Below are 21,473 nucleotides of genomic sequence, written 5' to 3'. Positions count from 1 at the left end.
GTCAACAACTTCTAGTCTTTACACATTCTGATTTACTCCAATCCCCAAAACACTCCTCTTTTCATTCGAAAGTGCAAAGTGGATGGCCCCCCCTTTTTTTTAAACACATTCAGAGATTTTATAGATCGTTGTAAGACAAAGAAAGGATACTGTTTCATGACTTCTTTGTATTTCACGGTGTCCCGGATATCTAAGGAGAAAAGAAGTATAAATAGTTTTAGTGTATTACTTTAAAAATTCCTTTATCATCATGCTGATGAAGAGAAAGCCTTTCCTTGTCCAGCAGTTTTCCTTTTGCCTCAATAATAAATCTAGCAACAACAGAAGTCTCACAGACAAAAACATATAAAATATAATGGACTTGCTCTGCTGTCGGCATATCTTTAAAACCCGAGGCAATTCATTTGAAACATCTCCAGTGTAAGCACTGAGTTGTAACTGCTTACACTGAATTTTTTTCTCAGCTAGCTAACAGTAAACAAACTACATGCACTTAATTGCATTATGAAAGAGCCAGCATTGGAATACTTCCTCCAGTTCTTCATTTGACACCAATTAAAATACCTCAAGTATCCATACCATCCTTACTATATTCTAGAAAACCAGGCTGATGAGCTCTAGAAAGTATAAAAGATGGGACCTCCAGAAATTCATGGAACAGTAAGGTACGACAAGCCTTTAGGAATGACTAGTCATAAGGTCCGTTTTATTATTAAGACCTTTTCTTTAAAAATAATGTCTTTTAAAGAACTTTAAGGAAGTTCCTTGGTAGCACATATGGCTACCAATGCTCTGGAGAGAAAAGACCTGGAGGGTCTGAACAGGTCAAACTTGTTACCATGTTCAGCAGTCATAAAGGGAGGGAAGCAAACAAACAAACAAATCTACAAGAAATCAACCACAGTACCATGAAATCACACAAGGCAATATAAGGATGTACAAACAGGATGGTAAGATGGCATCGGTTTCAAAAATGCATTTTTAGAAAAAGTTCTGCTAGTATAAAAGAATCAAAAGTCACAGAAAAAGTCTTAAATGGAAGATTTTTCTCGTGTTAGCATTTGCCATCTTTTAAAAGTGTGTATAAACAACGTAGCCAAATGCCTCATAAAAGATGTGCATTTCAGTGAAACATAAGAAAAGCAGCATACCATAAATGCCTTCATTTATTTGTGGAAAAACACACTTGCTTTGCTCTCGCGGACTTCGCATACACACTAGACCCCTGACGCGAGCCCCCCCCGGCCGCTCACAGCACGGCTGGCCTCACCGATGTTGGCGGGAAACGGCAGGTCGTGCACCGCGGGGTCCAAGTTGATCACGTACGGCGGGCAGCGCTGACCATGCAGGTGGGCCGCGAGCCGCTACGGGGACACGAGGAGGCGTCAGGCCCCGCTGCCGGCGGGGGAGAACGGCACATCGCCCGCATCCCTGCTCCTCACCTGCACGAAGGTGGTCTTCCCGGAGCCGGCCATGCCCAGCACCAGCACGCACACGGGAGGCGCCGCCGCCGCGCCTGCCGCCATCTTCCCAGCGCTGACTTGTGCTTCCGGGGTGCGAGGGGAAGCGGAGGACGCCGCGCCCCAGGGCCATGGCGCGCGCGCGCGGCCGCGGGCCGCCGCTCCCTCTTCGGCGGCCGGGTAAGCACCGCGGGCTCACGCGGCCGCCCTCACCGAGCTGCGCGGCCGAGGCCTGGGCGGCTGGCGGCGCCGTCGCGCAGGGCTCAGGGCCGAGCTGGCCGCCGCGAGGAGGCGCCCGGAAGTGACCAGTGCGGCGGGCGCGTGCTGACGTGGCGGCGGCACCATGCGGGGTGGCGGCGGCGGCTTGGTGAGTGCCCGCGGTCTTCGCGACTGGCGCCGTCGGCTACTGCTCCAGGCCGCGGTCCCGGTCCCGGGGTGGAAGCATATGGGGCCGGAAGCCGTAGCGAGATGGGTGCCGCCATCAGCACGGCGGGGGCGGGCCGGCCTCACTGAGGCAGCCGCGGCGGGGGCGCACGCTGCTCCCCGCGCGGCGAGGACCTCCGCCTGGCCCCCAGGGTCCTTCCGGGCTGCGGGCTGGGGCCAGAGGCAGGGCCCTGTTTATCACCGCCCGTCGGCTAGGTCACCATCTACGAGCGGGCGGGCGGCAGAGGGCCTCTGGGGGTTCCGGCGTGCCCGCAGCGCCGGCAGCCGCCACGGGAGCGGCGGGTTTCCGTTGGAAACCCCGGACATCGGCCGATGCCGCGGCCCGAGAGTAGGAAGGAACCGCGGGGCAGGCCACGGGAGCAGCTCTGACGGGCAACCGTCAGCAGCCGCGGGAAGGGGTCCGGAGCAGTGTGCCGCTGGCTCCCGGGCCCGGTGAGGGCTGACCGTTTTGTGCTAGAAGTCTTTGTTTCAGGAAACATTAGTCCCTGAAGCACGCAGGTAAAACTGGCAGTTTCCCCAAAGTTGCTCAGCCAGTCCTGCTTGCCCCGGGTCTCAGGGATTTAGCTGACCTGGTGGGGTAGGGACAGTCACAGGAGTGTGGAGGGCTTCGTGTCTGCTGACACCTCTTCTCCCTGGCTGCAGGTCTAATTAGCTGCCACATCGATCTCCTGATCTCCATTGGAGTTTGTGTCCTTCGTTTAAACACCATTTTTTCGGAATAGGGCAGTCAGTACCCAGCAAAAGGCCATATTCCAGCCTCTGGAACATCCTCCAAATCCTTAGGGAGGCAGGAATAGCACACCTCAGAAGGAAGTCTCTCCTTCATCCTTTCAGGTTGTAAGGTGCTACTTTTATTTGCTACTTATATTTGATACTTACATAGCCAGTCCTTGGCACTCCTGCATACTTTTTGCTTCAGCTTTTTCTAATGACTTCTGTGATTTCCGAGTGGGAAGTACACTGTATAAATACAAACCACGCAAAGCTTTAAACATCAGCTTCCCTAGATGTTTCCTTTGTTCTTGCTGCTATTATGTCTCCAAAGTAAGGCAAGACAGCTTAGTTCTACTCTCCTCCTTTTTGTTGCAGATCTTTAACTATCCCTTAAATTCTTCATGCTAATTCTCAAGATTTAAAAAAATCTTAAAATGTGCCATGTTTGTCAATAGTCCACATTCTTCCAATGGGGAATTAGGCCTGCCAATAATGGCAGGCTATGCATATTCTTTTTTTTTTCTTTGTCTCATGTTATTTTTTTCCCCTCCTCATTACAACATCACAGGCCTAATCTTTTCCAGCTTCTCAACACATTGCATTTTCTCCAGATTTCTGATGTAGGGTTTCCTAGACACTGCTGTTAGTACTACTCGTGGCGTGTAAGTAATTCAATTCACTTTTCTTCCGAAGAAGACAAGAAGCGATTGTCAAAGTATTGGTCAAGCAGTTGTTAACTTCTCTCCAGCTATTTTCCTAACCTCTCCTTGGGAGGAGGTGCTGGGGTGGAGGCCCAAGGAGAGTCTGACAGGCCCTGATTGCAGTTTAAGAAATTATCTACTTGTTGCAGTGCTCATTTCTGAATCTCTTCCCTGGTGTGTACCAGGGGTTAGGGGCTTCTCACTGACTGTGTTGCTAGGAAGAGTAACCTACTAGCTTATAGCAAGACTGTATTTTTATACATGTGTATGTGTATCTATATGTGTACACATACAATAAAACTAATTTTACTGATCTTCATGTTTGATTTTTTTTTGCCACAATATAAGCAGGGATTTAATTAAACAGCACACAGTGATATCCAAATCTTTTTAGATAGTTTATGTATAGGATCATATATAAACAAGAAGGCAGGAACATATAAGACAGTTTCAAGTTAATCTTTCCAATGTGCATTTCCATGTATTTTTAGTGGTGAATTCCACTTGTCTTGAAGCTGCCTATTCTCTAGTCTTACTACAACATCTAAAATTTCTCAGCATCTCCTGACAAGTTATTACATTTTTATGATTTCCTCATAATCTGTCACATCTTTGTTCATTGTTTTCCCTAGATAATTTATAACATTTATTTCTAATAACTAAAACACTTTATAGCATGGGTCCAATTGACATGCGTATTACATCTTTCTGTAAAGAAGGTAGGTCATTTATGCATATTCCTTATTTTCAGTCCCTTAGCCTGTTCTTATATGTGACAGAATTTTATCTCTGTTTCTAGGTCATAGTTTGTGTATGTCATATTTCTGCCATGCATTGATTTTGTTTTCTAGTCAGTAAAATCTATGTATTATGTTTCCCAATGAAGCGTGAGATTGAATCACTTAGTATTTGAAGAAGGTGATAAATGATTCTCCATACGCTGGGAGGACTGTACAAGAGACAGGTCCTTTATGTTGATTTAGGATTGTCGATAGTATCTGTTACATTATGTGTCTTAATAAGAATATAAGAAGTAGAGAGCAATAAAGGACAAAAATCCTTTATTAAAAAGGAAGAAAGATTTTGAGACATGGATAAAGTAAACATCCAGGCAGCCGATGAAGTATGACAAGGTAATTGAGATAAAATATGAAAAGAAAACTTAGAAGAGGCTAGAGGCAACATTCTTGACATGGAAAAAGCAAGACTGCTTTCGTTAAGGAAAAAAGAAGTACTATGGAAAATCTAGTAGGTTAGGATCTCAAATACTTTTCATCATGTGATAAAGTCTAGGCAGAAAGCAGGTACCACTGAGTAAGTTGGAGACAGAGCATCTTCCATCGTACTTAAGTGCAAGGGGAGCAATTGAATTTTATACAGGGAGAGGTTTGGGGAGGGCCTTGTCCCTATTTTGATTCCTATTCTAATTCAGCTAGAGTTGAAGGGGATAAACAATTCCTTGTTGCAGAAGACAGTAGTTTCCCTTTCAGAGAATAGCACACAGATCTCAAAAGTGCAGTTTGTTTTGTTTACCTGAAGAACGAAATATGCAAGAAGAAAAAAAATACTGCTAATCTGGATTGTTCTACTTTGTTAGGATACCAGGCCTGAACATCACAGACAGCAGAAGGTCAAGAGATCTCTGGGAAACAAAAAGTATGTGAATATTTCTTGTTAAGTCTGACTGAGGGCAAGGAAAAAACTGAGAGATTCCTCTTGGAAAGCTATGTCTGACCTTTTAAATAATAGCTTCAGTGTTAAGAGCTGCAACTGTTCTGATTTGCCTGATGAGAATCTCAATTGAGTTTGCTTATTGGCTCATTAGAAAAGCACATTTCTGACACTTCAACTGGTATAAGCTTTCATTTTTTTTAAAGGGTTTTAACACTAGGAAGATAGAAATTATAGCTTGAAGAACTAAATGGTATTTCATATCTATGCATTTTCAGTATGAGAAGTCTTAACTGAAAGGCTTTAATTTGAGAATTCCTCTGAACAGCCTTTTACACTCCTTAAACATAGTGCATGCTATCCTACCTGATACAGTCTGTCCCCAACTTATTAACTTCAGTACCATTGTGTTAAGACATGAGATCCACAGCTTTGGGTAGGGAAGAGTATTTTGGGGATCGCCATCACATTTGTCATTCGAGAGATCTATTTGTTTCCCTCTGTGGATTGTGGTAGCAACAGACTATGCTGATAATTGTTTCTGTTTTCCTTCTGCTCCTCTTACATTAATAGTACTTTTTCAGAGAATATCTACTCCCTATGAGTAAGAAGTGCAGCAAAAGTGGCAGGAGACCTGCATGGGTGAACAAGGAGCTCTTGGTCAAATTCAAATAGAAGAAGAAAGTACACAGAATGTGGGAGAGAGGACAGACTACTTGGGAGAATTATAGGAATGCAGTCAGAGTATGTAGAGATGCTACGAGGAAGGCTAAGGCCCAGTTGGAATTGAGTCTTGCAAGGAATGTTAAGGACAACAGGAAGGGCTTCTTCAAATACATCAGCAGCAAGAGGAGGACTCGGGAAAATGTGGGCCCGCTTCAGAGGGAGCATCTGCCCTATGAGGAACGACTGCGAGAGCTGGGCCTGTTTAGCCTGGGGAAGAGAAAACTGAAGGGGTATCTTATCAATGTGTACAAGTACGTGAAGGGAGGGTGTCAAGGGGACGGGGACAAGCTCTTTTCAGTTGTCCCGTGTGACAGGACAAGAGGCAATGGGCAGAAGTTGAAGCACAGGAAGTTCTGCCTGAACGTGAGGGAGAATTTCTTCACTGCGAGAGTGACGGAGCACTGGAAGAGGTTGCCCAGAGAGGTTGTGGAGTCTCCTTTTCTAGAGATCTTCAAGGCCCGTCTGTATGCAACCCTCTCTACGATGCTCTAGGTGACCCTGCTGAGCAGGGAGGTTGGCCTAGATGATCTCCAGAAGTCCCTTCCAACCTTACTGATTCTATGACTCTTATGATTCTGTTTGACATTTTTAGTGAGTTAATTGTTGCAGTCATATATATTAGTGTAAATGTCCGGGCATTTCAGGATTGTGAGAAGTATTTGAGAAGAGTGAAGGAAAGTTTCATTTGGTTTCTAGAGATAAAACCAGTGTTCCTGCCTTCACGTTCTAAATTATTTTTAATATAGTGTGGTTTACAGGATATGTCATAAGGCTGTCTTTATTGTTGAAAGCCTTGTTGGTTAAAGTTCTTACTAGTATTGAGTGTTTAACCGTGTAGTGTCAGCTCTCACTCTGGGAATACTTACTGAAGGGGCTTATACACTTTATGAGAAGGAAAATGTTGGAAGAAGAGTCCTTATCTTCCACACTGACAGCTTAAGGATGAATGTTTATTTTTAAACTGAGATGAACTTGCACCTACTCCTTGCTGTTGAAGAGTTGAGGTAGGGTGAATTTTTTTCTGCTGCTTTTGAGTAGCTCTCTAATGCCAATCTCTAAAAGGGGTATTGAAAAATAATACTTAGGATGTTTTATGCTGCTGGCACATCTCTGTTCACAAACCTCAAGAGATTTAATGAACTTGAGGTGAATTTTTAAGAGTGGCTTGGGAAGATGAAAGAGATGTTGCCTGTCAATTCATTATGGTTTTGTATGTATACATACATACATACAGATACAGATATATGATTTCGAGTTGATGTTTTCCAGATCTAAGCAATTTGAAAAGCTGGAAACTACTGTCCTAGGACTGAACAGTAACTGTGATGAGACAGCCAGCAATGTTTCTTCTGCCTCATCCAAGAGTCGAGTGAATGGGAGTACAGAGTTGAGAAGCAAGCGGACAATTCACAGGCCTGCTTACTGGTTGGAAATGAGAGGAATAAAAAACAGCATTAACAAAACTTCAGGAAAAAGAGGTACTCATCACTCTTGGCTCTTCTGTTTTTCTCTCTGATTCTTTTATGAGAGATTGGATAACTTCTGAAAGACCTGCTAAAGTTCAACCTCAAATTCCAAGCTTGGTAATGCTCTTTGTATATTGTGAGAGAGAAACTTAGGTAAAATTCTCTGCCTGGTGAGAGTAGGTCTGCATAACCTGCATAGTGTTATGAGTGACTTGACTATGATTTATGATTAATGATTTTAATGACTGAACTCAGCTTCATCTATAAAAGAAGTATGTCTGAAGGTTTTGCCCACTGTTTCAGGAAAATGCTTTGGCAGCTTTAAGAACACAACAAAGCAACACTGAGAATGTACAAAAGTGGACCATCCAGCAGTGCTCTGGATTGTACACAGCTTTTCTAGCTATTAATTTTTTGTGGATGTTTTTTAATTTTTTAATTTTCTCATGATTTTCTGATTTGGAGTGGTTTGAGGGGTCAAGATTGAATGTCCCTTCTTTACTACAGCAATGTAAGAGACAGATTTTGTGGTCTAGGAGCTGTTTTCCAAACTTTTCATGTGACTCAGAGCCAAAACATCAGTCTTTCCTATTGCTCTTTCTTCATCTCCTGGAGCTGTATTCCTTCCTCGCTCTCTTACTATTTTCCCAAATCATGCTACGGCACTGTTTATTCCATGTCTTCTCTGTTGGGGGATTGCAGGCTGTGGATTTTTTCCGCTGAAGAACATGGCGTACCTCAGAGTTATTGACTCAGAAGGTAATGTCTGTCTCACTGGTGATGCACAAAAAGCAACTTTTTTCTTTAGAAGTAATGAAAATGAAAAGAAACTGAGACAGCAGACAGACACAAAACTGTTGTCCAGACTAAGTATTTCCATTTTTACTTGTTAGCAGGAGAAGTATTATTGAAAAGCAAGAGAAAATCTGACCAAGGCGAAGATGAAGCTCTTAAAGACTCCCCCAAGAAGAAGCAAAAGATTTCTGGTAATACAAATAACTTATAATTTCTAGTTACAAGCCTTCAGGTACTTTTGACTCCTTTTCTGGCCAAATACTATTCTCTGCTGTCTCCCCACCTCTATTTCTGATTCTGTGAATCTTGCTATATGATACTGCTGCCTGCCTTCTATTTTACAGTGAGAGGTGATTGTTCTAGTTTTAGTCTCTTTTGAAGTCCAAGCCTATTTTTTAACAGAGAGGAAAAATGGAGTGTAGGGGAAGTATAGGCTAGACAGCTTCATTTCTGTTTCCACCAAAGTATTGGACTAAATTGTGAGGCAAACTACTTGTAAGCATCTGGAGATTGATGAGGAGATGATAACAGCAATGTGGGTTTGTTAAGAACAAATCACACCCAATCAGCCTAATTTCCTTTTACCATAAAATTGAAGAGGGAGGAATGGTTGCTATCTTAGGTCTTTCGTTGGATAAGTGTATTAAATCAGTGGTTAGCTGCTAAAATAGAAAAAAGTATAGAATGAAGTTCCATAGTCTATCTTGGATTCAAGTCTAATCATTGTATTTGTCCCAGTCAAAAGGACAAAACAGGAAGTATGTAGACAGCACAAAGTTGAGAGAGATGGCAAGTATGTTGGAAAAAAGATAAACTTCAAAGTGGTCTTCACATTACATAAACAGTGTAAAAGACAGGATGAAATATAGAGTGTAAGATGAAAGATGCTGTAGTTAGGAAGAAATATTTGCACAACTGAGAGACAAAGAATGATCTGCTAGGTATCAGTTCTTCAGAAAAGGATTAGAGACTTAGGATCACAAGCTGGATGGGGCAAATATTATCATGTTTTTTTGAAAAAAAGACATTATGTTGAGGTATTGGAAAAGGAATGTAGACTTCAAGATGTGTGAAATAATTTTGCTCTACTGTAGGACCTTGCTTGGAGTACTGTTTCCAGTAGTGGACAGTGCAATTCAGGAAGAATGTGAACAAACTAAAGAGAATGCAGAAGAGAACAAAAAGCATCACTCATGAGAAAAGACTGAAAGAGTTAGAGTTGCTTACCCTAAAGAAAAAAGACTGAGTAGGGGAATAGGACAGTCCATTTTATGGTCAACAGACCATTAGATTGGTTTAGTCATACAGCAAACAGTGTCTTTGTTTCAGTGTGAAGAGAGCGTTGTGTATCATACTGATTACAAACACCTGGATGGGACTTTCAACAGTGTTAGAAGGTTGGAAGATTTTCCCCTAAAAAGCAGTCATTGGGAGACACTGTAGCAGAGGCTTATTTAGGAAATATTGTTGTGAATTACTGTGAAAGATAGGGCAAGAATTCATGGCATCCTAGCTCCTAGCCTATACCAAAGCCAATCTTCAGTGGCATTAGGGCAAAATCTGTTTGGCATGTGTTGCTTGTGGTATTCTGTTGCTATGTTCGTTAAAGGAAGTAGAATAAGATCTTGGAATAAGAAGTTAGAATTCTCATTGAGTTGAAAATAAGTATTTAGCACTTTGATGTGAGAGGTTTTTTTGTAGTTGATAGAACTTAATTTTATCATCTTTTTTTTTCCTTTTTTTTATACTTTGGAGAAATCTGGATGGATTTTTATGGGGAAAAAAAAAGATATCTCTTGGATCCTAAATAGAATCATAGAATGGTAAGGTTGGAAGGGACCTCAGGAGATCATCTAGTCCAACCCTCAGCATAGCCTGTATGGGGATTGAACCCGCAACCTTGGCATTAGCAGCACCACGCTCTAACCAACTGAGCTAAAATTGCCTTCCATCTAGGTTTGAGCTTGTTACAGTCTATCAGTCCTAGAAAAAATAGATTACAACTGAAAATAAGAATGGGAATATATTATGTAGCCTTCATTCTGGGCTTTGCTGAGACCTTGACTGAAGAAGTATTAAAAATGCCCGTGACTTGCATAACTAAGTAATCTGTGCATACTGAGTTTGTCAATTTCAAAATAATCTGCAGAGGAGAGTTTACTGGAAATTATGCAAGTTGTTACAGATGAATACATGTATTTTACTAACAGCCAGGAGGTGTCAAACTAATTCTGACTGTAACCTTTTCTCCTTTTCTTAGTTAAATAAAGCTATCAATTTTGAAAGAGGAGGAAATGTAACTTTTAAATTACTAAAAGAAAACTTTGAACAACTCTGAGAAAGTGGCTCCTTGCTGACCCCCACCCCTGAGATAAAATGAATAGCAGCCTCCTAGACAAGCTCTTTGCTTTTATAAAAGGCTTGCAGAATTAAGTCTCATGGTCTTTCTTGTTTATGTTACAGCAGGAAAAAAACAGCAAGCTGGAGCACAACAAAAGCCAAAAACAAGGGGTCACTGTGTTCAGAAAGAACCACAAACTTATAGCACAGGTAAGAAGGAACAGTTGTTCAGAATTGTTTATGAAGTAGGTAAGAGAAATGCAATTCTGAAAGTTAAGTCTGAGCAATGGCTGTGCGTCTATGTTTCCATTTTCTTGTTCACTTTACTATTGTTAGGGAAGAGATGGGTGCTGTCCTTTGGGTGCTGTGTCAGTATTGCAGAACAATATTGGAGGGACTAGATACTGCCTAGTAGTATAGTTCCACATGTTTTTGCCCTAAAATCACTGCAGTAATGGGACTGTGAGGGGGGAATCACATTTGAACGGAACAAAAGCTTACTGAAACAGTTTCAGTCTAAAGCTCTTAAAAAAGGAAAAAAAGTGTATTTCTTTACTCAGCAGAATATATTTCCAGAAATAACAGTGTAGATGCTGCTGCCAAATCAACTCTTCTGGTAACCTATTAGCCAGAGACTCAAGCAGTCCCGCGTAGGAAATGTAATATCAGCCTTGAATCTGCAAGTGGAATGACTTGATATACATAACTCACAGCACTCACTAACTACTCAAGCTTTCTCCCCAGCGCTGTTCAATTCACTGACTTTTCCTCAACAGCCTGAGAAGGAACAACCCCTGCCTGTTATTACCTGGCAAAGAGAAAAGCCTTTAGATATTTTTATTGTAAGAATTCAAGCAGCTGGCTGTTAAGCTGCTTTTTCTGAGAAGAAGGAGTTTCAAGAGTTTATAATCCTTGCGGCTAAAACCTCTCCTCGCTGTTTCATAAAGGGGCCAGGAACTGGAAACCATGCCTGATAGGGTAGTTCTCCCTGGCTCTTGAGCAGCTTGGCCTGTTGGTACAGTTCTGTTCACCTGCAGTGCCAAAACCACTGTTCAACATCAATGAAGTTCTAAAGATTTTGTTAGTAGAATTGAATTGTGGACTTTGTCCTGAAACTATTTGGTGACTACTTTCATGAAAAGCTTCTTTGCTTAAAGAATAGTTTATCCTACATGCTAAAGTTGTTATATAATGAAAATGAACAAACAGAAAACAGTACATATAGAAGAGCTCCCCTCACAAGGGGATAGTAGTAATAAGAGGTTTTTAAACGAATAGTTTCCCCAAAGGAGTGATGTAAGCCTTGTCACATGACATGTAAGCTGCCAACAGGATAAAATTGTTGATATGCAGCTAGGCAGGAGTTTGGTAGCACATGACCAGTTTTCTTTTAGAATTCCGTGGGCAAATTGAAAAAGGAAAAATAATATTTTGTATTTGCAGTTCTATTCCAAATCCTCTGTTTTGACAGGTAGTATGGAAGAACAATGGTCTTTGGAAATTCGGGACAAAGGCCGAGTTACCTGTCCAACATGCAGGGCTGTTGTGAGAAAGACTGTAGAGGGACTGAAGAAACATATGGCAAATTGCAGGCAGGTGAGAATAAGAAAGATGAGCACTGTTTTCTTTACTCTTTTCCAGCTTTGTGATAGAAAAGCCTATACATTGTTTTGCAGTGCAGTTAAAATTAGTTTAATACTCATCATCTCTCTAAACAATAGTCCTTTCTACCTATTTAAGGGGCTGCAGTTGGTGTTTCTTGCTCAAGCTATTGCTGCAGGCTTTGGATAATGAACAAAGATGTAGGGATTTCCTTCTTTCCCTGAAGTTTTGACTTCATAGAATCTGTTCTGTTCTTATCAGGCCCACGTAAGATGTTCTGCTCACCTGTCATTTTCCCCCAAAAAGTCTCTCAGTGTTTTGGTTGGTTTGCAGATACACACCCCATATCCTTGTTTATTTGTAGGAAATGTTCACTTGTCATCACTGCGGGAAGCAGCTGAAGTCTTTGGGAGGGATGAAATACCATGTCATGGCAGACCATAACAATCAGGTAACCCAACTACTGTGCGTCTAGAAGTCTTAGAGGCAAGAGAATCTTTTATTCTTTCCTTGATGCACACAGAAATTCAGTATGGTGTGTTTTTTCAAATGTTGTGGCTGTTCAAGTCTTGTGTACCTGTTATTTTTCTTGCAAGACTGGACACTTGGAAAAGTGGTAATATGTTATCCAAGATGGTAGACATGCAATGTCTTAGAGGGGCTGAATTTCTGTTCAGGTTGGCAATATGTCACACAAAAAAGACATAGAACAATCAGAAGAAATGATATTAGAGTGAACTTTTCAGACCTTTGCCAGAAAGTTGGAGTTTTGCTATACTCAGAGCAGACTAGTTTTTAATTCCTTATACTTCAAAAGTAAAAAAAGCAGTAGTTTACTTCTCAGCTATTTATTGTAAAGATACAAGATCTACTTTTCCTCTTTGCTGTTACTTCAAAGAAGATGGTGTCTCCTATTCTAGTTATGAAGAATTAGAACTTTTGGAAAGGTCATTCAGAAGTTAAGGGAAGATTTAGAAAATTCTCTACTGTTATTTTAGGTAGTACCTGTGATTTCAGAAGCTACCGATATACTAGCAAAAATAAATAAATGGAAGCATGTTCTTACCCTGAGAAATAGGTCTGTAGTTCAATTCCAAATTTTCTTAGTCAGTTTAGATGGAATAATATTTAGTGTAAGATAACATAGGAAATAATACACAATAGCCATCAGAGAGAGAGAGAGAAGATTTTGAACTGTAGTTTAACATACCGGAATAATTCTTACAGGCAGTTAGTCAGCTTAACTTCTTAGCTTTAATTAGGATAAATAGAAACGATAGGACCAGTAAATGTTAAAAGATATGTGATGGGATGCACCCACGGGTACAGGGAAATCCTGCTTAACCAATCTGATAACCTTCTATGATGGAATGACTGGCTGGGTAGATGAGGGGAGAGCAGTGGACGTTGTGTACCTTGACTTCAGCAAGGCTTTGGACACACTCTCCCATAACATCCTCCTAGAGAAGTTCAGCAAGTGTGGGTTAGATGAGTGGACAGTGAGATGGATTGAGAACTGGCTGAAAGGCAGAGCTTGGAGGGTTGTCATCAGTGGCGTGGAGTCTAGTTGGAGGTCTGTGGCTAGTGGTGTCCCCCAGGGCTCAGTACTGGGTCCCATCCTGTTCAACTTATTCATCAGTGACCTGGATGAGAGGACAGAGTGCCTCCTCAGCACGTTTGCTGATGCTACCAAGCTGGGAGGAGTGGCTGACACACGTGAGGGCTGTGCTGCCATTCAGAGAGACCTGGACAGGCTAGAGAGTTGGGCGGAGAGGAACCTCATGAGATTCAACAAGGTGCAGATTCCTGCACCTAGGGAGAAATAATCCTAGGCACCAGTACAAGCTGGGGGCTGACCTTCTGGAGAGCAGCTCTGCAGAGGAGGACCTGGGAGTGCTGATGGATGACAAGTTGACCATGAGCCAGCAATGTGCCCTTGTGGCCAAGAAGACCAATGGTCTGCTGGGTGCGTTAGGAAGACTGTTGCCAGCAGGTCGAGGCAGGTGATCCTGCCCCTCTACTCAGCACTGGGGAGGCCTCATCTCGAGTCCTGCATCCAGTTCTGGGCTCCCCAGTCCAAAAGAGACATGGAGCTACTGGGGAGAGTCCAGTGTAGGGCTACAAAGATGATCAGAGGTCTGGAGCATCTGCCCTATGAGGAACAGCTGTGAGAGCTGGGCCTCTTCAGCCTGGGGAAGAGAAGACTGAGGGGGGATCTTATCAATGTGTACAAGTACGTGAAGGGAGGGTGTCAAGGGGACGGGGACAAGCTAGCTCTTTTCAGTTGTCCCATGTGACAGGACAAGAGGCAATGGGCAGAAGTCGAAGCACAGGAAGTTCTGCCTGAACGCGAGAGTGACAGAGCACTGGAAGAGGTTGCCCAGAGAGGTTGTGGAGTCTCCTTCTCTGGAGATCTTCAAGGCCCGCCTGGATGCAACCCTGTCTACCATGCTCTAGGTGACCCTGCTGAGCAGGGAGGTTGGCCTAGATGATCTCCAGAAGTCCCTTCCAACCTTACTGATTCTATGATTCTATGTTTGTATTACATACATTTCTGTAGTCATAAGTGTTAGATATTTAGTTAGTTTTAAACATTTAATTCTGTGATGTGTTGAATAGTGAATTCACTGTGAGAAGAACTGCTAAACCTCCTTTGTTTCTGTTTCTTCTCTCTGACCTTCTTTAGCCAGTTGTGAAGGAGGGTGGAGAATTAGATGAGCAGCGTGAGCGAGACCGCCTTCGGAAGGTTTTGAAGCGTATGGGAAAACTGAAGTGTACAAGGGAGGTAAGCTGTGGCAGGCACTTCGTGAGTATAAAGTGCTGTATGACTTCGTGTGGCTTTGCTGGTGAAAACTGGATTTGTTTCAAGACCATAGCTATGCTTTGAAGACACAGGAGTCCCTTGAGGGAATTTGTAGGGATGCTGTGTTACCAGGAAAGCAGCAGGAAGCCTGGCAAATTTCCTCTAAGCAAACGTGAAGCACTGAGCGTAGAAAATGAATTGTCGAAGTGACTGAGACTTGGTTATAACCTCTTGACTAAACAATGTGGAAGTCTGGTGAACACTAGCTTGACTAGAAGTTTTAGGGCTTCATGCATGACTTGATGTGTGACATTCTCTTGCTTATAATAGGAAGAAGATCAGCTTCTGTGACTGTCAAATCCTCCTTCTGACCCTGAAGGGGGAATCTAGAGTGATTAAAACAGAGTTTTTCTTTTTGATTAATTTTTTTTTAAAAAGGCTTGTGTAGACTAGATATGTAAATGCAGATTGAGCAAGGATGTGACTTTTAAATACATTCAGTGGAAGATGTCAAGGAAGAAGTAAAGGGATAAACATTTTACCTTTTGACAGTATTATAAACTGTTAATGAATATATTCAGATTGTTAAATCAAAAGAAACTCTTTAACCACCCATGAGGAATGAAATTCTGAAATAGTCTTCCAAATAAGATGTGGGATGCCAAGCACTCTCCATTATTTTAACGTGCAGTGTCATACGTGTATGAAGAACACTATAATTAACCAGAAGATAGAGAATTCAGTTTGTGGTAAAATATCCTTGAGTATTTGATGCATTGGTGTCTTCAAGGGGGATGGAGAGGAGACTAGATTGTTGTTTGCATGCATCAAATGTATTTTATTAATGTGTGCTTCTGGACTTAATTGATTGTGAGGGCAGTTGTTTTTATACATAATTAACTCCAAGAGTTTGCCTTCAGTTTTTGAAAATACTAAGATTGACTAGAGCTAGAGAAAGGGATGGAGCACAGAATATATGAGTGCATCTAAGAATATATATAAAAAAATTGCTAATGCATCTTGATTTGTCCTGTTCCCAAGCCCAGGCTCAAATTCATCACTGGATTCAGGGCTAAGAAATTTCCTACTACATCTACACAGGAAAGCATTGGAGTTCTTGTTGTACTCTTCTATGGATTGAGACATGGATCATATCCTAGGAATATCTGGAAGTTTTATTTAACAGTCCCTCTAGTACTGCTGACTCGAGGACAGTTCAACCAGCCAACCATGTATAAGAGCCTTTTCTGTGTTCCCCACTACTTCCAAAGAAATTGTAAGAAGTAATTTCTTCCAGCTTCAGCCGAATCTTTCCCAAGTGTTTTCTACTTGAATAGGCAAACATAAAAGTTTATTTCCTGATTGTCTCTGGTCTGGCAAAAAAATGATAGTACTTTGATCAGCAAATTGTTGATTCCGTACAGTGGTCTTGTAATCACTGGGAGAGCATTTGCTCCATGGATTTTTCTTTTGCATTGACAGGGCTGCACAGGCAGCTTCACCAGCATAATGGGATACCTATATCATGCTAAAAAGTGTGGGAAGGCTGCTTCTGAACTGGAGAAAATGTCTATGAAATGCCATCACTGTGGAAAAGCATACAAATCAAAGGCAGGACTTGTCTACCATCTCCGATCTAAGCATGGGCCGGTAAGTACCAATTGCCGTAGTTACCAGGATTGTGTGATAGTGATTACACCCTCATATACTTCAGACCATTCTGACTTAAGACCCACATAGGTTTCTGTCCTCTACTGGGATGGGTATTAAGAGATAGCAAACCTCTGCGTTTTCTGCCTCTCTGGAGTACTCTGTCCTCGTCCCTTTCCTTCTGACAGCTGCTGTTCCTGTTCTGTCATTAGGATGAAGTTTTTAACAGTAACTCTCTGTGGTAGCAGTAAACCTTTCCCCAGCCTAACTTCTGCACTGTGGAAGAACGATGATACCATGTTTAACTTGTGAGAACTTCCTATTACAATTTTGTTGATCTGAAAAGACCAAACACTGGAGCAGAACAGTCCTTTTTCATGAGGAATTTACAGAGATGTGGTATCCTTTCAAGGCCAATGGCTGCATAAAGCTCTCTGTTAGAACCTTACTTCTGTGTCCATGAACAGATTTTGGTAAAATACACGGTCTTGCTGGAAGGAAACACTGACATCTCATGTCTGTGACAGTGAACCACAACTGGAACTGTATTTCTGGCAGGCATTTGAATGAGTATCCACAGTATTTAGAGTAGCTGAAGTAGGAACTGGTGAGGGACGCTCACCTTTTCTGGCTTCTCCTTGCAGGTTACTTTCTTCCATGAAGAGAGAAAAACAGAGAGCTTGAAGGAAATAAAACGGGAGCCAAGTAACACAGGCAGAGTTCAGAGGAGATCTGCAAAGGTGGCAATCTACTATCTCCATGAGTTAGCTGGAGAAGAGCTGGCCAAAGAATGGCCCAAGAGGAAAGTGCTGCAGGACTTGATTCCAGATGATAGAAAGGTGCACGACCTTAAGGATTCTGTGTAAAGTTTGAATCTTCTGCACAGCAGAGGAGTCTTACACTGGCATCTACCCAGTTTTACCAATATGTAATGGCCCATGGAAATCAATATGGAGGAAGTAATGTCTTGTGTAGGGCATAAGATTTTGTGTTCTCTGTCATCTTAGACTATAGTATTGCTAAAGTAGCAATTGCCATGGTTATTAGTATCTTAGCAAGGTAGGCTATAAAGAATTTAAAGTACTATTGCTGTGGTAGCAGTATTTTTCAGTGGGCACAAGCAATGAAGGCAGTTATAGGCAGTATGTTGCTCAGAAGTCATAGACTGAGGTCACTGCCATGAAGCAGTAGTATTTCCTATTATGACTTCGATGGGATGAATACATTTGGAGGAATTATAGTCGAAATTGTGGGAGGTTTTAGATTCTGAGATTGTACGGAATTTCCAGATTCAGCCATGTTTGTAGAGAGTCAGTGAGACAGGAGAAGGTTATTTATTGAGCGTTTGGCTATTAGGGTAGGAGGAGAAATAGCACTTCAGTTTCACAGCCTGAGAGAGAGTGAGATACCTACTTGACCTACTTGACGCTATGAGTAGCTAGCATTTCTTCTACCTTTTTATTCCATCTCTTTGTCTCAGCTGAAATATACTCGTCCTGGACTGCCTACATTTAGTCAAGATGTGCTGTGCAAATGGAAAACAGAGATAAAGATGTACCGAAGAGTTCACTGTCCAAACCAGGTAACCCTTAAGTCTTTCTGAAACCTCAAAGGGGATGGATTTCAGGCGTGTGTGAGCCAACAACTTTAAACAGCCTTGAAACTGCAGTTTGTCTCTCTGTCTGGAGGAGAGAAATTCTGCTCCTTCTCAGTGTAGTCACTTAATATAACCAAGACTCTGTTTGGACTGCTGCCCTAGGGATGATCCCTCTGGGGAGGTATCTGCCCACTTCAGGGCTAGCAAGTTAGTGTCAGATTGATACAGCTTCACATCCAGCTAGAAGCTGATGTGGGTGAAAGTTTGACTTAGCAGTGAAAAAATTACAGGCCCCTGCAGTAGAGTCTAACGGGTGCACTAAATCTAATTATAGAGGAAGGGAGAAAGAGTTTTTATTACAAGCCTTTTGGCTTTGTAGGACTTGGTATTTCACTTCCTCTACCCCTCTTAAGTCTTTGGGAAGAGTGTTCCAGAGGGTAAGACTTTCTTGTGCAGGAAGAAGAGATTCCTTACCAGAGTTTTGCTGACACATGCATTTTTCTCCTGTTTCAGGGTTGTGAATCTGTATACGGCAGTGTCTCAGGACTCAAATCTCACCTCGGCACATGCACGTTGGTTGGTAGCATTTTTGTACTTACTTTCTTTTGTACCTATAGACTGCCTGCCCTGTCCCTTGGATATCTCCTTTTTAAGCTGTTGTCCTGCCATCTCCCTAGTCTGAGTTCTTCCCAATTTGTGTGCTTCCCAGTGTGCTAATGGGGCTGCTATTGCAAGCACCTTTTGAGGCAAGGAGGGAACATCTTCATGTCATATATTTTATTGAAGTTGCAGTCCTGCCTGTAGATTCACAGCTACAAAAGCACTTTTTCCAAGTACAGTCCTAGAGACCTTGCAATATCTTGCAGGGTGATTCTATCCTTTGTGGGTATAATTTGTTGGTAATGTCAGTGCTTCTGTTGCTACAGCATTTAGTCTGGAATGAATAAGACATTCTGCTTCTCAATGATGGGTTATATCTGTCCAAGATTGAAGTATAATGTATAGTTGCATCAGCCTTCTAGGCAGTAATAGGTGATTTTTTTTTCTTTTTTTTGTTTTGTTTTCACGCCAGGGAGACTTTGTGGCTGGTAAATACAAGTGTCTCCTTTGTGAAAAGGAATTTGTTTCAGAGAGTGGGGTCAAGTATCACATCAACTCTGTGCATGCTGAGGTAAGGCAGGCAGAATGGAAGTTTCCAAATCCTAGATTGTTGGCGATGGGAAGGGTGTTTTGGGAAGGAAATGCTAGATGCTTGCCTTGTTGTATTCTTTCCTTGCTCACTGTGGGAAAGAGGGTCCTGGGCTAGAATGGCCTTTGATGTGCTTAAATACAGCTGTTCTTACGCATTTGTTTGGGAAGCAAGTGCTGTATCATGTCACATGTCTTGTCCCAAGCTGCTGCTGTTCAGTTCAGCTTTTCAGCACTTCCCATGCCATTAGCGAGCCAATCACTAAATCAAATTTGATTCCTCTGGAGCAAAGTGACACCTGATATGTGACTTTAAAGAACAGAGCTTTGTTAGTCAGCTACTTTTCCAGATCCAATATTTCAACAAACTCTTGTCCCACGGGCTGCTCTGATGAGCCCTGATAGACTTGGTATGGTATTTCCACTGTCAGTACCAACCTATTGCCTTCTAAACCCTTCAGGACTGGTTTGATGTGAACACAACAACCACCAAAAGCTTTGAGAAGCTAATGAAAATCCGCCAAAGGGAAGAAGAGCAGAGGAAACAACGGAAGAAACGTACTTTGACACGAGGTAGAAAGAAGAAAACTGGGTCCCTGTCAGCAAGGAAACTCCCCGGTGTTGGAGTTGAAAGAATAAGGAAGAGTAAGAGGAGTCGCCTACAGCGGGTGAATGAGAGTGAGAGCAGTGAAGAGGGAGAGCCTCAAGTTGCACAGAGAGCAGAATTTCCAAAAACCTTCCGCAAACGAGGCCGAAAGTAAATCCCCGGAGAAAAAGGAGGAGTAATCCCAAAGCTTTTCAGTTACAAGCCCCGCTTCTGTCAGGCTCACAACCTACAGTACTAACATAAGCAACTGAATGTCTTTGGGACTGTGATTTCCACTCATGACTTCCGTAACCTTGATTTTGGAACTGTTGCGTCTGGTCATTTGTGAGAGACTGCAAACCAAAGCTGTGGTACAGAGACTGCCTCTCCTGGTGTAGTTCCCTTGGATGGTGGCACTAGCAGTGTATGTAGCCAGTGTAGCTCGTGCCCTAATTACAGTCTCAGTTTGGGTCACATTAGTTGCTTGTTTAGTAATTTGCAGTGTAGCAGCTGTCTCTGCTTTGTCATCTTCCTCTGATGGGTGAGAGCGGGGTTCTTTGTTGTGACAGTTCTCTGTATATAAGAGGCTGATTAGCACTGTGTTTAGATCTCTTTGAGGGAGAAATCCTCTTTCTTGCACAATATGCTCACAAACTGAGCATCGTTGTGCAGAATGCAAAGGCTTTAGCTTGCCCTGTAACTCAGTCCTGTCTGTTATTGGCAAGGGTGCCACAGAAGAGCATATACCTTCTTGGCATGCGCTCCAGAATGTTGCACAAGACACTGCCTGTACTTCATATTCGGGTGACCAGGCTCAGCACCAGCCAGTAGGATATGATCTCTGGTCTGCTCAGGAGTGATATAGGACATCGTTATTACCCTTGTCAGAAACCTGATGTTTCCTCTGGCATCTGTCTTCTGTAGCACTGGCCATTGAATGTATGTAGAGAGTCTTCCAGTCCCATGGGGAATAAGGACTATCCAGCCTTTTGTTAGAGATTCGCTAGCCTTTCAGAGATTCCCAGGAACTAATACAATAAGATGGTCTGTATTGGTCTTTGAAAGGCAGCTTGTGCTGTTTCAGACTCACCTGGTAAAGCTACCAGTGATGAGATTCACAGGAAAGCCCATGTGGTGCGTGGTGAACAGATTTATGTGTATGTGTTTTTACCAGCATAATCACATTGGCCTTGACAGTGGAAGTGCTGTACAGCTGCCAAAGTGTTCTCAAGAGCTGCTTCTTCTATACAAAAAAAGGCAAAGCAAACTACAGCTGACCGTTGTCTGCATCTCATGTGGATTAACACCTGTATGACAATGAGACAGCATGTGGTGCTCCATTGTGATCTAAATGCAGTAGTTTTGTTGCCGTTGGGACCGATCATCGCCATGGTTGCAGTGCTACGCTAACAGTACAAATATTTGGATTCCATGCAGAGTATAAGGCCTGCAGCAAGAGGGGCAAGATCAGAATAAGGCAAAATAAAGCATCAGCAGTGTGAGAATGTGGTTTCTTGTCCATTTGGTATGTGGTTCCTGGCACCAACCATACTTGCACAGCATACCCCAGCTAGACTGTTGTGCGTGCCCACTGGTGCTGTTAAGTTCTCTTACCCCATTTCTCCTTACACAGCTGTACTTCAACCATGCATGTTTACTACCTTCCTACCCAATAGATGGGCAACAACATAAACCCAAGTATTAAAGAAGATTTTTCTTTGTGGATTTCA

The 21,473-nt window shown here is 42.5% G+C and overlaps 2 protein-coding genes across 5 annotated transcripts in view; one reads left to right on the top strand and one right to left on the bottom strand.

Moving 5' to 3' along the window:
- Window positions 1-1,655, bottom strand: part of GPN1 (GPN-loop GTPase 1) — a 20,495-nt gene extending 18,840 nt beyond the window's left edge. The window contains exons 1-3 of one of the 2 annotated variants that reach the window (XM_062573421.1): window positions 1,443-1,608; window positions 1,271-1,364; window positions 151-190 (exon numbers count right to left, since the gene is read on the bottom strand). In XM_062573421.1, the coding sequence (XP_062429405.1) occupies window positions 151-190; window positions 1,271-1,364; window positions 1,443-1,526 (218 nt within the window). In that variant the 5' untranslated portion in view covers window positions 1,527-1,608. Of the gene's footprint in view, window positions 1-150; window positions 191-1,270; window positions 1,365-1,442 lie in introns of both variants that reach the window. The other variant, XM_062573422.1, reaches the window with a different exon arrangement.
- ZNF512 (zinc finger protein 512) lies at window positions 1,567-21,473 on the top strand. Of its 3 annotated transcripts, none has more exons than XM_062573418.1 (15): window positions 1,567-1,640; window positions 4,917-4,975; window positions 6,986-7,194; window positions 7,885-7,941; window positions 8,076-8,168; window positions 10,441-10,527; window positions 11,789-11,913; window positions 12,284-12,370; window positions 14,606-14,704; window positions 16,205-16,372; window positions 17,017-17,211; window positions 17,853-17,954; window positions 18,483-18,545; window positions 19,042-19,140; window positions 19,619-21,473. In XM_062573418.1, exons 3-15 carry the CDS (start codon window positions 7,149-7,151, stop codon window positions 19,916-19,918), a joined length of 1,521 nt encoding a protein of 506 aa, XP_062429402.1. In that variant the 5' UTR covers window positions 1,567-1,640; window positions 4,917-4,975; window positions 6,986-7,148; the 3' UTR covers window positions 19,919-21,473. The 3 variants fall into 3 exon arrangements, with proteins under 3 accessions (XP_062429402.1, XP_062429401.1, XP_062429404.1); XM_062573417.1 differs by lacking the exon at window positions 1,567-1,640 and adding an exon at window positions 1,680-1,827; XM_062573420.1 differs by lacking the exon at window positions 1,567-1,640 and adding an exon at window positions 2,717-2,738.

Source organism: Rhea pennata, chromosome 3 (genome assembly GCF_028389875.1).
Source record: "Rhea pennata isolate bPtePen1 chromosome 3, bPtePen1.pri, whole genome shotgun sequence".
NCBI lineage: Eukaryota > Metazoa > Chordata > Aves > Rheiformes > Rheidae > Rhea > Rhea pennata.
The sequence above is the reverse complement of the archived record's forward strand: the minus strand, read 5'-3'. Positions and strand labels throughout refer to the sequence as shown.

What these genes read in the sequence shown, in the direction of transcription:
- ZNF512 (XM_062573417.1), top strand. Translation starts at nt 1,804, where the DNA reads ATGCGGGGTGGCGGCGGCGGCTTG. An exon ending in AGATCTCTGGGAAACAAAAA is followed by an intron (nt 4,976 to 6,985) that starts GTATGTGAATAT and finishes GATGTTTTCCAG; the next exon opens with ATCTAAGCAATTTGAAAAGC. An exon ending in ACCTCGGCACATGCACGTTG is followed by an intron (nt 18,546 to 19,041) that starts GTTGGTAGCATT and finishes TTTTCACGCCAG; the next exon opens with GGAGACTTTGTGGCTGGTAA.